The 14,357-nt window shown below is 40.9% G+C and overlaps 1 protein-coding gene across 1 annotated transcript in view; it reads left to right on the forward strand.

Moving 5' to 3' along the window:
- The first annotated feature begins 266 nt into the window (after positions 1-266).
- The window catches only part of dnmt1 (DNA (cytosine-5-)-methyltransferase 1), a 52,650-nt gene continuing 38,559 nt past the window's right edge, over positions 267-14,357 (forward strand). The window contains 7 exon segments of the mRNA XM_052041786.1: positions 267-432; positions 8,921-8,960; positions 9,452-9,559; positions 10,398-10,650; positions 11,336-11,411; positions 13,017-13,095; positions 14,061-14,101. Coding sequence (XP_051897746.1) covers positions 374-432; positions 8,921-8,960; positions 9,452-9,559; positions 10,398-10,650; positions 11,336-11,411; positions 13,017-13,095; positions 14,061-14,101 — 656 coding nt within the window. The 5' untranslated portion in view covers positions 267-373.

Here is a 14,357-nt window from a genome sequence, read left to right on the forward strand (position 1 = left end):
TCTGCGGGGTCTGATGATTAATGGTTTGGGACGGAATAAGTCGGAACGATGGGGAGGGGGGGGAAGAAAAATTAGATTTACAAACAGTTCCAGTTTTTAAATAAAAGGAGCAGGGAATCTTTTATCTTCCTCTATTAAAATGAATGATACAAGGTTGCAATGAGAAGGAGGGCTGTTGTGGGCGGAGAGGGGTACAGTTTGGTGACGGTTGGGCTGCTCACCCCTCGGCGCGGCCGCCCTGTCCCCGGGCCGGGCTCGCGCGCCAAACCCCGCGCTCGCGCCGCCTCGCGCCTGCCCGTCCGTTAGTTCCCGGCGGCGGGCGGCGGGCGTCCGCGGCTTCTCCCCGCACCGCTCCGCTCCGGCCACCGCCAGCATGCCCGGCACCACCCGCAATCCCTCTTGCTGCCCCCTGCCCGACGATGTCAAGAAGCGGTGAGTTCTGGCTGATGGGGAACCCGGGGCCTGAGGCCTCCCGCCCGGGTTTTTTTTTAACCGTGCCCGGTTGCCCCGGTGCCCGGGTGAAGCCCCCCCTCTTCCCCCGCCTATCGACACCCCCCATCTGTTGAGTGTTTTGTTCCTGATAACAACAGGCGGGACGTTTTATTTCCCACCCCTCCTCCTCTCAACCATTTTGGCGCCAAATGGTTTGAGGGGGGTGGTGGGTAGAGAAGGAAGCGGAAAGTTACATTGCCGTGGCGCCCTTCCCGTCCCTTTCACCGCAGCACCGTCTTCACGGCCACCAACAGGTTTCCGGGGTCTGGGCTCGCTGTTGCAGCGCGGATTCCCGGTTAGTGTACAGCAAGAACCCACAGACAGTTGGGTGGAAATGTCCTTCCCACCCCCCCCACCCCACCCCCACCCCCAAAATCAGGGGCTGTCAGGCTTCTTGCCCCTAGGGAGCCGAAGTTTAATCTGAAGGACTGCGCCTCTGTCAGTGCTGCACTCCCTCAGCAGAGTGCTGGCTGAAATTTGTGCTCAGGTCTCTGGAGTGTGGACCTTGTGAGTCGAAGGTGAGAGCGTGAGCCACCCAGGCACGGCTGACCATCAATTACACAAGGAGGTGAACGATTAAAAGGTCCCAGCTTGGATTAATTTTCCACCGGTATCCAAGCCTAGGTGGGATGCGGTTGCACACTCACAGATGACTTGAAAGGTTGTGGTGGGTTCAAAACCCACTGTTGAAATTAGACATAAATCCAGACCAGAGCTCCAATGCAATATTGAGGCAGTGCAGTGACAGAAGAGACTGCAGATGCTGCAGTCTGGAGCGATAAACAATCTACTGGGGGAACTCAGTGGGTCAAGTGGCATTTGTGCTGATGCAGGGTTTTGACCCGAAATGTCGACAGTTTTTCCTTTCACGGATGCTGCTGAACCCTCTGAGTTCCTCCAGCAGATTGTTTGTTGCAGTGATTTTTTGAAGGAGACATTTAAAGCGATGCTTCATCTGCTCTCTTGGGTATATATAAAAGAAACTTAGTTTTACTTTGTAATAAAGGGGAGTTCTGGTGTCCCAAGGCCAGTTGCACCTCTGTTAACGTTGGGGAGAAAATATAGATGATCTGGGCAATATCACTTGAGTGTTTGCAAGAGTGTGCTGTGTACGTATTGGCTGTTGCTGTCTACATGACAACAGTAACCATACTTTAAAAGTACAGTTATTGGCTGTGAAGAATTTTCAGCATGTCCTTGCATGGTGAAAGGCACTATTAGAAGTGTTGTGTGCAAATGCACTTTGTACATAGAAATCCAATGTGCGGATAAGTGGGATTAGTGTCGAGCGGTACAACAGGCAAGATGGGTGTGGTGGGCTGAACTGGCCTGTTTCTGTTCTGTTCCACTCTGGTTCTAATATGTCTGTCTTTCAGCCTCCTCCTGTAAAATTTGCCTTTTTAAGACAAATTTGTTCCCTTAATTTTTCTTTAAAGGTTTGCAGCACTGCAACGTTTGTTAATACAATTTCTTCTGTCAGTTTTACTCTTTGGTGCAGTATATTCTTAATGACAGTTGATTAGAAAGCTAATTTCCATGCTATAAGGGACTGCAAATTAATTCTACTTTTGTAGTTTAAATAGTGTCAGAAGTTGCAAATTCACAAAGAAGCATGGAGTTATACAGCATGGAAACAGGTCCTTCAGCCCAACTCGTCCATGCTGACCATGATGCCTATTTACGCTAATCCCATTTGCCTGCTTTTGGCCCGTATCCCTCCAAACCTTTACTATCCATGTATCTGTCCAAATGTCTTAAACATCGTAATTGTATTTGCCTCTACCACTTCCTCAGGCAGCTCATTTCAAGTACTCAACCTTCTGTGTGGAAAAACTTGCTGCTCAGATCACCTTTTAAATCTTTGCTCTCTCACCCTAAACCTATGCCCTCTAGTTTTAGACTCTCCTACTGTGGGGGAAAAAGACTATCTACCCTATCTCTGTCCCTCATAATTTTATAAACCTTTTTAAAGTCACCCTTCAGCCTCCTTTGCTCTGGGGAAAACAGTCCCAGCCTATCCAATCTCTCTTTATAATCTGAGCCCTCCAGTCCTGTGGCAACATTCCTGTGAATCTTTTCTGTACCCTCTCTAGCTTACATATATGTATCAGTTGTAAGGTACTGGAGCTGGATGTTAGCTTCTGTGCACTAGTACCTGTAAATGTCAACATCAGGCAACATTACCTGTGATTGAAAAGAGGCCTCTGTTTGAATGAGTGGAGTTGTTTTAGTATAACTTGTTTTAAACTGGCATCTTATTCTGTGCATCAGATATCTCAAATCATTGCAAACAAAATTAATTGTTGATTGTGACATATAATCAACAACTTGCATTTGTATAGTGCCCTTGACATAGTGACCCGTCCCAAAATACTCCACACAGAGGATAGTGACTCTCCCCAACAAAGTTTCAGGCAGAAAAACTGAACCAAAGTAAGACCTTGCATCAAGTGACTGGCTCTGTTGTGAAAGAGGTATGTGTTAAGGTGCAGCTTCAAAGGTGGTATTGGTTTATTATAGTCACATACTGAGATGCAATGAAAATCTTTTGTTTGAGTGTCATCCAGTCAGATCATGCATACATTAAGATAGTAAAAAGGAAAATGGAATGCAGAATATAGTATTGTAGCTTCCGAGAAAGAACATTGCAGGTAAACAAAGTGCAAGGGCCACAACGAGGTAGATTGGGAGATCGAAAGTTCATCTTTAGTGTATGAAAGGTCTGTTCAAGAGTCTGATAACAGCGGGATAGAAGCTGTCCTTGAATCTGGTGAAGAGAATTAGGCAGGGAATTTGAAAGATCGGCAGCTAAAGTTACAGTTGCCAGTAGTGGGGTGCAGAATGTGACAAAGGCCAGTGTCGAAAGGATGCATAATTTTCAAATGCTTACAAGAGTAAGGAATACTGAGGCCATAGAAGGATTTGGACACAAGGTGGCTGAATTTTAAGACTAGCTTTTGATGGACCAGTAGCCAGCATTGGTCAGCAAGCACAGAAATGATATGTTAATATATCAATGTACAAATTAAGATGAAGTAGTAGTATTTTGATCCTAATAGTGAGTGGTGTTGGTCATTAGACTGTGTCTTAGAATCTCAGTGAAAAGTTTTGTGAGCAGCTTAAAATAAATTGGGCAGTAAGTGTATTTCAGTTGCTTTTTTTCCCTGGAGTGATGCAAGCAGAACCTCTGAATTTAAATATTTACATTTGATTCTATTGAGTCCATGGCAATTGGTGAAACAGTACTGTGCATGTAGATGCCATAAAATCATTATCTTTTACCAGTGATTCACTGTGGATTTTGAATTAACTGTTGGTATTGAACTCAACATGGACCATTAAGATACATTTGCCAGAAATTAATTAGTAAACTGGACATGTCAAATAGTGACATGTCAAATTAAAATAAAAACTGCCAATGCTGGAAATCTGAAATAAAAGCAAAACTCTGGCTTCACTCAGCAGGTCAGGCATCTGTGGAAAGAGAATTAGAGTTTTCAGGTCAAAGGCTCATCTTCATAACTGGGAAAGAGAAAACAGTTGGTTTTAAGTTGCAGAGAATGGTGAGGGGCGACTAGGACAAGGGGCATATCTGTAAGATGCATCTCAAGTTGCCATGGGGATAAATATAAACAAAGTTATCCAGTCAGTGAGTTAAATGAGGCAGTTAGAGAGAATCTGAACAAGAGAACATAAAAGCTATGAATTGTTGACAGTTGGAGAGTGAGAACACAAACTTTGCTAAATGCAGAGCTGTAGGACATGCTTAGTAGCTCAGGCTATGCTAATGGAGTGAGGAAAGACGAAGCCAATGTCATAGGTGGATTGGCCACTTCGAAAACAGAAAATGAGTTGCCTAGAATTCGACATAGAGCTTGAAAGACTGCAGTGTGCTGAGATGGAAGATGAACTGTTGCTCCTCAAGGTTGCGTTGTGCCTTGTTACAACAGTACAGGAGACCACAGAGGTTCAAGGTAGCCCCTGGTGACTGAGTATCAAACCTCTGCAAAGCAGTCACCCAGTTGGTGTTCGGTTTCTCCAATATGTATAATATAAGAGACCACATTGCAAATACCAAATGCAATACAAAACTGTGTAAGTGAATTGCTGCGCTTTTGGAATGACTGTTAGAGTCCCTGGATGATGGAAAAAGAAGAGGTGAAAGGGTGGGTGTTGCATCTCCTGTGGTTGCATGAGAGAGTGCCGAAAGATGGGCATGGTTGATGGGGATGGAAAAGCAAACCGGAGATTCACTATGGGTTTGGTACCTTCGAAATGTTGGGGAGGGCAAGTAAGATTTTTTTTGGGTGGAAATTGCGAAGGATGATCTGTTGAATGTGAAGACTGGTGGGATGGAAGTGAAGACAGGATCTCTACTGCTGCTTTGTACAGGAGAGGGACTGAGGTGCAGGAAATAGATGAGGTGCTGTTATCTATGCTACAGGGGAAGTCATTGTTCAGGAAGAAGGAAGACTTTGCAGGTTCCTGTGTGGAAAGTCTAGTCCTCAGAGCAAATTTGAAGGAGATGGAAGAATAGGGAGGATGGAATGGAGTTCTTATGAGGCAGGGTGGGTGGAAGCAAAGTCCAGACAGTGGAGATTCTGTAAGCTTATGACCATGTGAAGGTTAGAGCAGGGAGCAGGAAATTGGTAGCAAAAGTAATAAAGCACTTACTCGGGGGGCGGAGGGGGGAAGCGGTGTGGAAATTGAGGGAGGCGGGTCTGAGTAGAACTGAAACTAAAGTTGGTCCAGATACCCCATAAGACATATAGGTGCATTCCTGACTTTGGACTTGGATTAAATTTGTAATGTTTGGGTGAAAAAAATTTAATTGTGACCAGCTTTGTTCCCCCTTCAAAAATGGAGAAAATAGAATCAGAATTGTTATTGCATGGCAGACTATTTGGTCCATTGAGCCCACGTAAAAGCAATAGAGTGAGTCCTGTTTCCTGGCACATTCCATCATCCTGCAAGTTTACTTTTCATTCAGATTCATGGTGGTCGGGCAGTTTATTTCTCTCTCGTTCTCCATTGTTGTTTGTTTTTGTGGCCTCAACCACAGGATTTGGTTTCACTGAGTTTGGACCCTGATGTATAGTGGAGTCGCTTTTTAAAAACACGGAGAATACTTGGTTACGGTTTGTCTTGAGATGAAAGTTATATTTTGTGCAATATGGTATAGATGAAGGTTGTATCCTACCTTTTGAATTGTAGCAAAAGGAAGTATTTCTGATGTACATTAGAATGATTCTAAATTAGCGCTGGATTTCCTGGTGGTGCTGTTGAGCTGTGTCAAAATGGCGAGACTAGTTAAAACCAGCTCAAGCACATCGCTGCCTGTGAACAAGTTGAGTATCTAACTGATCTAAAATATTTTCTCAACTGTCTAATTTATTTTTGCTTTTTTTCTTTATAGTTTCTTTATATCTCAACACTTTAACACAGTTTCTGTATTAAAGTTATAATATAGCACCAAAATATGTTATGTAGCCAATGAATTCAGTCAGATTTAAATGCTGTTGCATAAATCTGCCTGCATTCAGACTTCTACTTCTGCTGCATGCTTGGTATATACTCAAGGTTTTCCCTACTGCCAATCTGAACAACCCACATAATCATAGACTGAGAGCTTCATTGTTGTGTAAGTGCTGTCTGCTGAGAAAAGTGTGGGATGGGCACACTTTTGACAGTTAAATTTCAGTCTAGCATGATATTGGCATTGTTGGTCCTTTTATCATGGCAAAACATGTAAGAGGCTTGAGAAGTTTACAAAAAAATGCTGGAAATCTGAAATACAATCTGAAATGCTCAAAATATTTCACCAGGTTATGTAGCAGTTGTGGAGAGAGCAACATAATGTATCAGGTTGATAACCTTTCATCATAATTCGGTTTGATTTCTAACACTTACTATTTTAAGTTGCATAGAAGGGAAGGGGTGGAAACAGAAAGTGAATGAGAGGGTGGTGTAGGTTGTTGATTGCAGTTGATCTGTCTAGAGATACAAATAGGAAGTCATGGATGAGGACTGGAGAAAGGTTTGAAAGAAAACAGTGCTGAAGCTGAGATACTAAACTCTGAAACTGCTTGAAATCAGAAATAAAAGAGAATGCTGAAAATGCCCACCAGGTTAGGCAGGATCTCTCTGCAGAAAGAAAGTGGGAGCTAAAGTTGCAGATTGACACACTTTTATTAGAACTGGCCAGTTCTGAAACAGATCTGAAGTGTTGGTCTTCTGAAGTGTTGAATTCTGAGGGTTGCAATGTGCCCAGCTGGAAGATGTGATGCTGTTCCGTGAGCTCCAATTAGGTTTCATTGGAACAGTATGAGGCCAAAGACGTAGGTCAGAGTGTGACAGGGGATTAAAGCAACACGGTCACTTTTGCAATCTGAATGGAGGTGTAATGCATAGTGGTCCATCTTATCTGCATTTGGTTTCTCTAATGTAGAATAGACCACATTATGTAGTTTCTTTACATAGTTGATGGGGCTTTCAACTATGTCTGCTTCACTTCCCACGCATTTGTCCTCGTCCTCTCTCCTCCTCCTCAGAGCAATAATAGTGTTCCCCTAGTTCTCACCTTGCATCCCACATTGAACAGTTCATCCATCATTTCTGCCACCTTAAATATGATGTACCAGAAACATCTTCCCCACCTTTCAGCATTTCAGTGTTTCTGGTTCATTCTTCCATCCTCATCAACACCCACTTCCCTTCTCACAGAACCTTCCCATGAAACCTCAGGAAATGTCCATCTGTCCACTTGCCGCCTCCCTTTCCACCATCCCATTTTCCAAACACTTCTTCCAGGTGAAGCAGCAATACTACCTTCAATTTAGTTTATTACATTCTGTTCTCTATTTTGGAGAAATCAAATGCAGGTTGAGTGGCGTCTTTGCACTACACTCCCATATGGTATGCAAAGGTTACTCTGAGCTTCCAGTTACCCGCCACTTTAATTCTTCATCCTACTTTGGGCTTCATTGGAATAGTGTAGGAGGCCTATATAAACTTAGAATAACATCACATCTGCTGACAAGGCATGTTACGGCCCTCGGATCTCAACTTTGAATTTAGTTTGGATTTCCAGCCTTTTCATTTAGCATGAGAACTGGCCAGTACTGATAAAAGGTTGTCAACCTGTAATATTAACTTCCCTTTTTTCTGCTACCTGACCCACTGAGTACTTAAGTCATTTTTATTCCAGATTTCTAGCAACTGTCGTTTTATGTGTACTAGTTCCAGGCTTTTTGTTTCTTTCATCTTTCTGTTTGGATCTTCAGACCAGCTGCGATTAACAAATCTTTACCACACTCTCTCAGCCGACCCCATCCACCACTTGTGTCTCTGCCCTATCACTGACATTCCATTTATTCTGTATCTGAAATAAGTTTGACTTCTAACTTTATTTCCTAGTTCCAATGGAAGGCCATTGATCTGTAAACTTAATTCTGTTACTCTCAATAGATGTTGCTTGATCTGCTGGATATTATTGGCATTTCTAATCTTGTTTTATGTCACTTGTTGCTCAATAGGGAACGGAATTACTAAACAAATGAATTTCTCTCTATCATGATATTCTGTGATGTGGTTATGGTGGGAAATTGTTACGATATAGGAGTCTGCAATTCAGCCTGTCAAGTCCATGCTAGCTTATTGTAGAGCAGGCTGTTCAGGCCCATCTCCTATTTGTCTTGGTAATCTGATAATTGAAGTACTTGAAATAATAAACAGTTCAATACAAGAGAAACCTTCATTCTGGTTAGAGAATTTGGAATAAGAAATGTAAGCTAAAAATTGGAGCCTTACCAATCCTTGGTGAAATCGGGAGACGTTTCCTTAAGGGATAGATAAATCTTGAATTCTCTGTCTGCCTCCATAGAAACTTTCAAGGCTCAGACCTATTTGATTTTTCTTGTAAGATATCCCAGGGATATGAGGCAAGGGCAACTTTGAAGCAGCTGTAGCCTAAATGAATGGGAATACACTCGGTGTTGAATGGCTCATTCTTTTCTTAATTCCTGGCAGTTATTTCCACTATAAATTCTTACACCCAAATATACTTCAGAAATATGCAATGCATATACACTGCAATAGCTTTCCATTTAGGAATTGCTGCCATTTGCTAGGTTCCAATTATAATGTGATGAATTTACAAAGTTTGGAAATTATATAGATTATAATGAATTTCTAGGGACAATGAATTGTGTATTAAAAAAAGGGGAGGGGGTGTTGAGTTGTGTTTGAATGGCTTGTCACGGTCTTAACACCAACCTCCCTGTGAAACTACATTAGGTCCTTAAATATATTATTTAACACGGCCTAAGTGTGTGATTGATTGGTAAGTTAGAAAAGCAAGCATGCTAAATATTGAGGAAATGTATTTGACGTTCTTGGTTTTGGCTTTGATCATTAACTTTTTTTGCAGGCTTCAAGCACTTGAGGATAAAGTTGGTCTCACAGAGAAGGTATGTTGAAATATTAAGTATTGCCTTCTAATCTGTATTTTAGTGGTTTCAGAGAGATCCTTGTCAGATGCAGTAATAATCCACCAAACAAAAATTTGAATAAACTTGGCAACTGGTTGCCTGGGTGGAGGGAGATCAATCAACTCTTTTATTTCTGTGACTACTGTAGGCTTCTGCAATCTTTTATTACCTCAGAATTTTTAGTATAAGGTGTTTTCTCTTTACAGTATCAACTCACCACCATCCTGTTTTCTCGCATGCTTGGGGTGTGTTGCTTTGCTTTTACTGTTCTGAATTAAATTGAATAGATTACTTAATCATAAATATAATTAAATCAAATCAAATCTATTTCCAGGTTTTGGTGATGCAAAAGAAAGTAGAAGTTTTTTTCTTGCCATATTCTGTTTCTTCCTTTTGTGAAGTTTTTATTTCAATGTATTAACAGTCATAAAAGCACAAAATCGCAACTTTAAAAAAAAAATCTCTTTCAGGAATGTGTGAAAGAAAAGCTGAGTTTGCTGCATGGCTTCTTACAAGCAGATGCACAAAACGACCTCAGCGAGCTAGAAACAAAATTTCAGAAAGAAGAGCTCTCTGAGGTAAGTTGGTAAAGAAGTCTGGTTAAATAAGGTAGTGGGGAGCATGTCTGTCCTTTAGAATGCAAGGTCAGGGAATGGGTGTGCAGAAAAACATTTTGCCCCTTGATCCAAATTTTGATACTAGTGAACTTGAATTGCTGCTATTCTTGCAAAACGTGGTGCCTTGTTCTCATCCATGGGAAACGTAAGAGTGCATGGTTACAGATTATGAAACCACATCATCCCTCTCCAAGACTGTTCGCAGTTAACTTTTATTTCGCAGCCCTGAGTTGCTTACAAATAAGAGACCACTTGTGTCTTCTGTTGCCTGAATTTTCGTTGTGAAACTCAGGCTTCCAAAAAGCAATTAACCTTTTGTTTTTAATTAAGGTCTGAGTGCATTGCTGGCAAGAACACCATTAATTCCCAACTACCTTTGAGAAGGTGGTAGTCAGTCATCACCTTAAATCACTAAATCCATGTACTGAAGATGCTGTTGGCTAGGGAGTTCCAGGGTCTTGGACACAGTAATGAAGGAATGGCAGTGTATTTCCAAGTCTGTATTCTGTGTGATGTAAGGCAATCTGCAGGTGGTGTTTCCATTTGCTTGTTTTTTCTGAGGAAGGTCACAGACTTAGGAGATGTGATCAGAATAGCCTAGTGAGTAATTGCGGTGTGTTTTGCAGACGATAGATGTTCCCACTTGACAATGAGGCTTGGAAGCATCATTGTTAATCTGAGTTGGGTTGACATCTGCATATCGGGCTGGATTCATTCATCTCTTTCATTTAGAAGTAATCTGTCATTGCTTACTGCTTGCATGGAAAGTTTACCCTGATGCAAATGTCTTTCTTCCCAGGAGGGTTATCTAGCCAAAGTGAAAGCATTGCTCAGCCAAGAGCTTTCAATAGGGAATGGAGATTCAGAGCTTGGTGTCAATTCAAATGGTTGCACAGAAAATGGAGCTAAGGACAGTGATAAAAGTGACACCAATGGTGTATCTGATGAGCCAAATGGCCAAGAGGAGAGCAATATGGAAACAGAAGCAGTGGTTTTCCCAACAGCGAAGGGTCGTGGGAAGCGACTAAGTAAATCCAATGGAGACAACAAACGTATGTTTGAGTTCATTAACCTGTGCTGGTTCTTGTATTGTCTTCTTGTACTGGATGATGTTGCAGTTTCTGTTGCTGCGGGTGCAGAATCCTTCATTAATCTTCCAAAAATCTGGTTCCTAATCAAATCGTTGTTTATGGGAGCTTGTTGTGCACAAATTGATAAGATCTCTTTATTAGTCACATGTACATCAAAACACACAGTGAAATGCATCTTTTGCATAGTGTGTTCTGGGGGCAGCCCACGAGTGTCGCCACGCTTCCGGCACCAACATAGCATGCTCACAACTTCCTTAACCCATAGGTCTTTGGAATGTGGGAGGAAACCGGAGCACCCGGAGGGAACCCACGCATACGCGGGGAGAATGTACAAACTCCTTACAGACAATGGCAGGAATTGAACCTGGATTGCTGGCATTGTAATAGCATTGCGCTAACTGCTACACTACCGTGGTTGCTGGATTTCCCATATTACAATAATTACGGTTCAGATGTCCTTCAGTTTCTTTAAAGCACTTCAGGATATTCCATGGCTGTGGGAGGTGTTCTATAAATGCATTTTTAATGCCAAGGATTGAATGAGCTTGCCAACATCTTTCATTTGCAATTTCTCCACATGCTGCTGTCTTTTAGATCCCATGTTGATTTTGAAGCTCTATAACAGTTTCTGTATTATCTCTTCTAGGACTATCGGGAAGTCCAAGGGTCACCAGGAACTCAGCAAAGCAGCAAGCTACAATTATATCCATGTTTGCTAAAGTGTGAGTGTTCTGACTCTGCCTGGTTGATGGATCACAGGGCAATAGCAGTTGGATTAGGGTGACACAAAGAAACAGTAAAGCTCAAGTAATTTGCTGACTGGATTTTACTTGCCTGCAGTTATCTGATCAGTTTATTATTTTTTATCAATGGCAGCTTTTGCAATGAATTGTGAGTTCTTGGTAGGTCAAGTTTGATCAATGATCTGACAATTTCTGTTGGTGAAACTAGGAATTGCTCCATTTAACCGAAAGAAAATTAGGTTTTTGTGTGTAACTGAATACAGTGCTTGATGATTACTAAGGTAGTGTGTTCTTCACTCAAGTATAGCTATTCATTTGAAAAAGAATTGAGTAATTAAAAAATAATTCTCTGAAATAAAACTGTGGCAATAAAGAATAATGTAAACAAGGTAGAGATTGGAGAAGTGTGTAACCTATTCAGTTCTGTATAAGGTTTGAAATTTTTTAAACTAAAAATGGTGTTTATATATAAAAAGAACACTCTTAGCAAAGCTCTTGTATTCTTTTTCTGCCAATAAAACTTCTGCTGGCAATACTTCATAATATAATTTGTTAACTTTCCTTGAAGGATGTGGCTTTTACAACGGAGATATTGTGTATAGATTACTGACAAATTGCATTTGTTTGTGAACGCACAATAGGTTACCAGGATGTGGGGATGGGGAGGATAGATTAATAAAAATGTGTAGACATTATTGTCATCTATTGACGGATGCAAATGTCGATGCACGTTCCAAAGTGTTTTATTAAGTTGCACAAAATATCCAGTTTGCCGAACAATGATAATAACTGAATCACCCCCAAAATGAACCAAATAAAAACAGAACTTCAGTGCCTATAGATAAGTGATTATTTGCCACTGTAATGATGTTTCTAAGACCAGTTCCCCTTGAAGTATCCAAGAATAGGAATGCTGGTCTGTTGTTCGTACAGGAATGAGTATAGGGTTACTGTGAGAATACTGAAATGTTGTGTATGGAAAGCTTCAGGAGCACCATGCTAGGCTGGAAAGAATTGGTGTTAGGAGAAGGTGATAACATTAGTCATAGAATTTTCTTTTTGAAGATCAACTATCTTAACCTATTTAAGTTCATCAGAGGTTGCCTGCTCAGGGACAATATGATGAATTAATTGCCAATGAGTAGGCTGTCATGACGTGGTATGGTGCTCTTGTTGCTAGTCTAATAATGTAGAGGCTTGGATGCTGAGCCAAGTATGAATTTAATGCTATAGCTTGGAAATATTAGAATGAATTTAAGAATCTGGAATTAAAGCTGGTATTAATAATGGTGTCCATGAAGCTACCGGGTTATTCTCAAAACCATCTGGTTACCTAATGTCCTTCAAGGAAAGAAAACTGCTATCCTTGCCCAATGTGGTATATATGACTCCAGGCCCTCATGCTGTTGAAATATCTTTGCAAGCCACTTAGTTCAATGCCAGTTAGGCTCAAGCATTAAATGCCTTCTTTGCCAGAGGCTCTCACATTTCATCAATCAACAAGAAATGCACAGAATGCTCTGCATAAAATGGGAGATGCAATGAATATTCTAAGCATGGGTTTTTGCTATCGTTTTGTTCTAGAGCAAACAAACGCAAGTCAGAGGACCTAAGTGAATTAGAATCAAAAAATATTGAAGCAGAAGAATGTGATGATGAGCAGGTAATGGCATTAAGTTAATTTTGCAAGTGAAACAATGTAGACTTTCATTTTTGCTACTTTTCCTCCTCGTCCTGCTGACTCTTGCTTGCAATCCTCGTTGTAGAATTACACTGAAGAGGGTTTAATGCTGGGGATGTTTGAGGAAAATCACACCCACACCTCATTCCTGAATTCCTCACTGTTCTTCAGTAAAAATCCTTAGTTAATGCTGGGGACACTACTTGAGTCAAGATTCTCACTAATTGTTATGCTCTTGGTAATGGGAGATCAGTCACTGAGCACAATTGAACCTTGGCTGCTGACCTGTAAGGTTTAGTATTTTGCCACTATTTTGCATATAGATGTGATTCAAACTTGTTAGACTGGTTTCAAAGGCCTTCTCAATGTTAAATTGATTTTGTTATCATCAATACTATTCTGTTAATACTAGTCCTTTGCTATTAGTGAGTGTTTGGTGTGCACAAGAATTCCCATTGCTTTGGAATTTAGAAGGCTGCTAAAGGAAGTACATTTTCATTATAAAAAGATGTTGGTGTCTTTTGTGCAGCATCATCCAACAAAGCATATTCCTCCCTTTGCTGCTCATTTGGAAAATTCTAGTAGATTTAGCTAGTGGTAGGCTAGGTAGAATTATTTTAAATTGAGAAGGCTGACAATGGAGGCTAAACAAGTCCGATAGGAGGGTATTGCAGCGATTTGTTCAATATTTAATCAAATCACTCTGCCCCCTTTACATGTAAAACTGACTTTCCTGCAGTGATTCAGCAAAGTTAGTTGTGTTTTTTAAGCAGTTACTGTTAAAGTGTTGTCCTGTTTGACCACTAACTTCTAAATGAGATTTCATTTCATCTTTTTGTGATCAGAATTACCAATTTTAGTATATTGCATGTTAATAGTGGAATTGCTTGTCTTGTTGAGATTTCTTGTTGAAAGCCTTACTGTTTTGGGGTGTTTTCCATTTTTAGGAGCAGGATGAAAAGAAAATTAAAGTTGAATCAGAACAAAAGTAAGTGTTTTGTTTTTTGTTACCAGTTTATACTACATTAAGAATTAAAATGTGCACACATTTCGGCTTTGCCTTTCAACATTCAGCAATGACTTTATTATAATCACACTTTCTAAAGTGAAACAAAATGCTGGTCAGTCAACATCTACAGAGAGAAACAGAATTTAATGCTTTAGGTCAATGACCATTCATCAGAGCTAGGAAAAGTTACAGATAAAATGGTTAAAGTTTTGAGAAATGCATGGGGAGGTGTGGA

The sequence above is a fragment of the Pristis pectinata genome, chromosome 31 (assembly GCF_009764475.1).
Source record: "Pristis pectinata isolate sPriPec2 chromosome 31, sPriPec2.1.pri, whole genome shotgun sequence".
NCBI lineage: Eukaryota > Metazoa > Chordata > Chondrichthyes > Rhinopristiformes > Pristidae > Pristis > Pristis pectinata.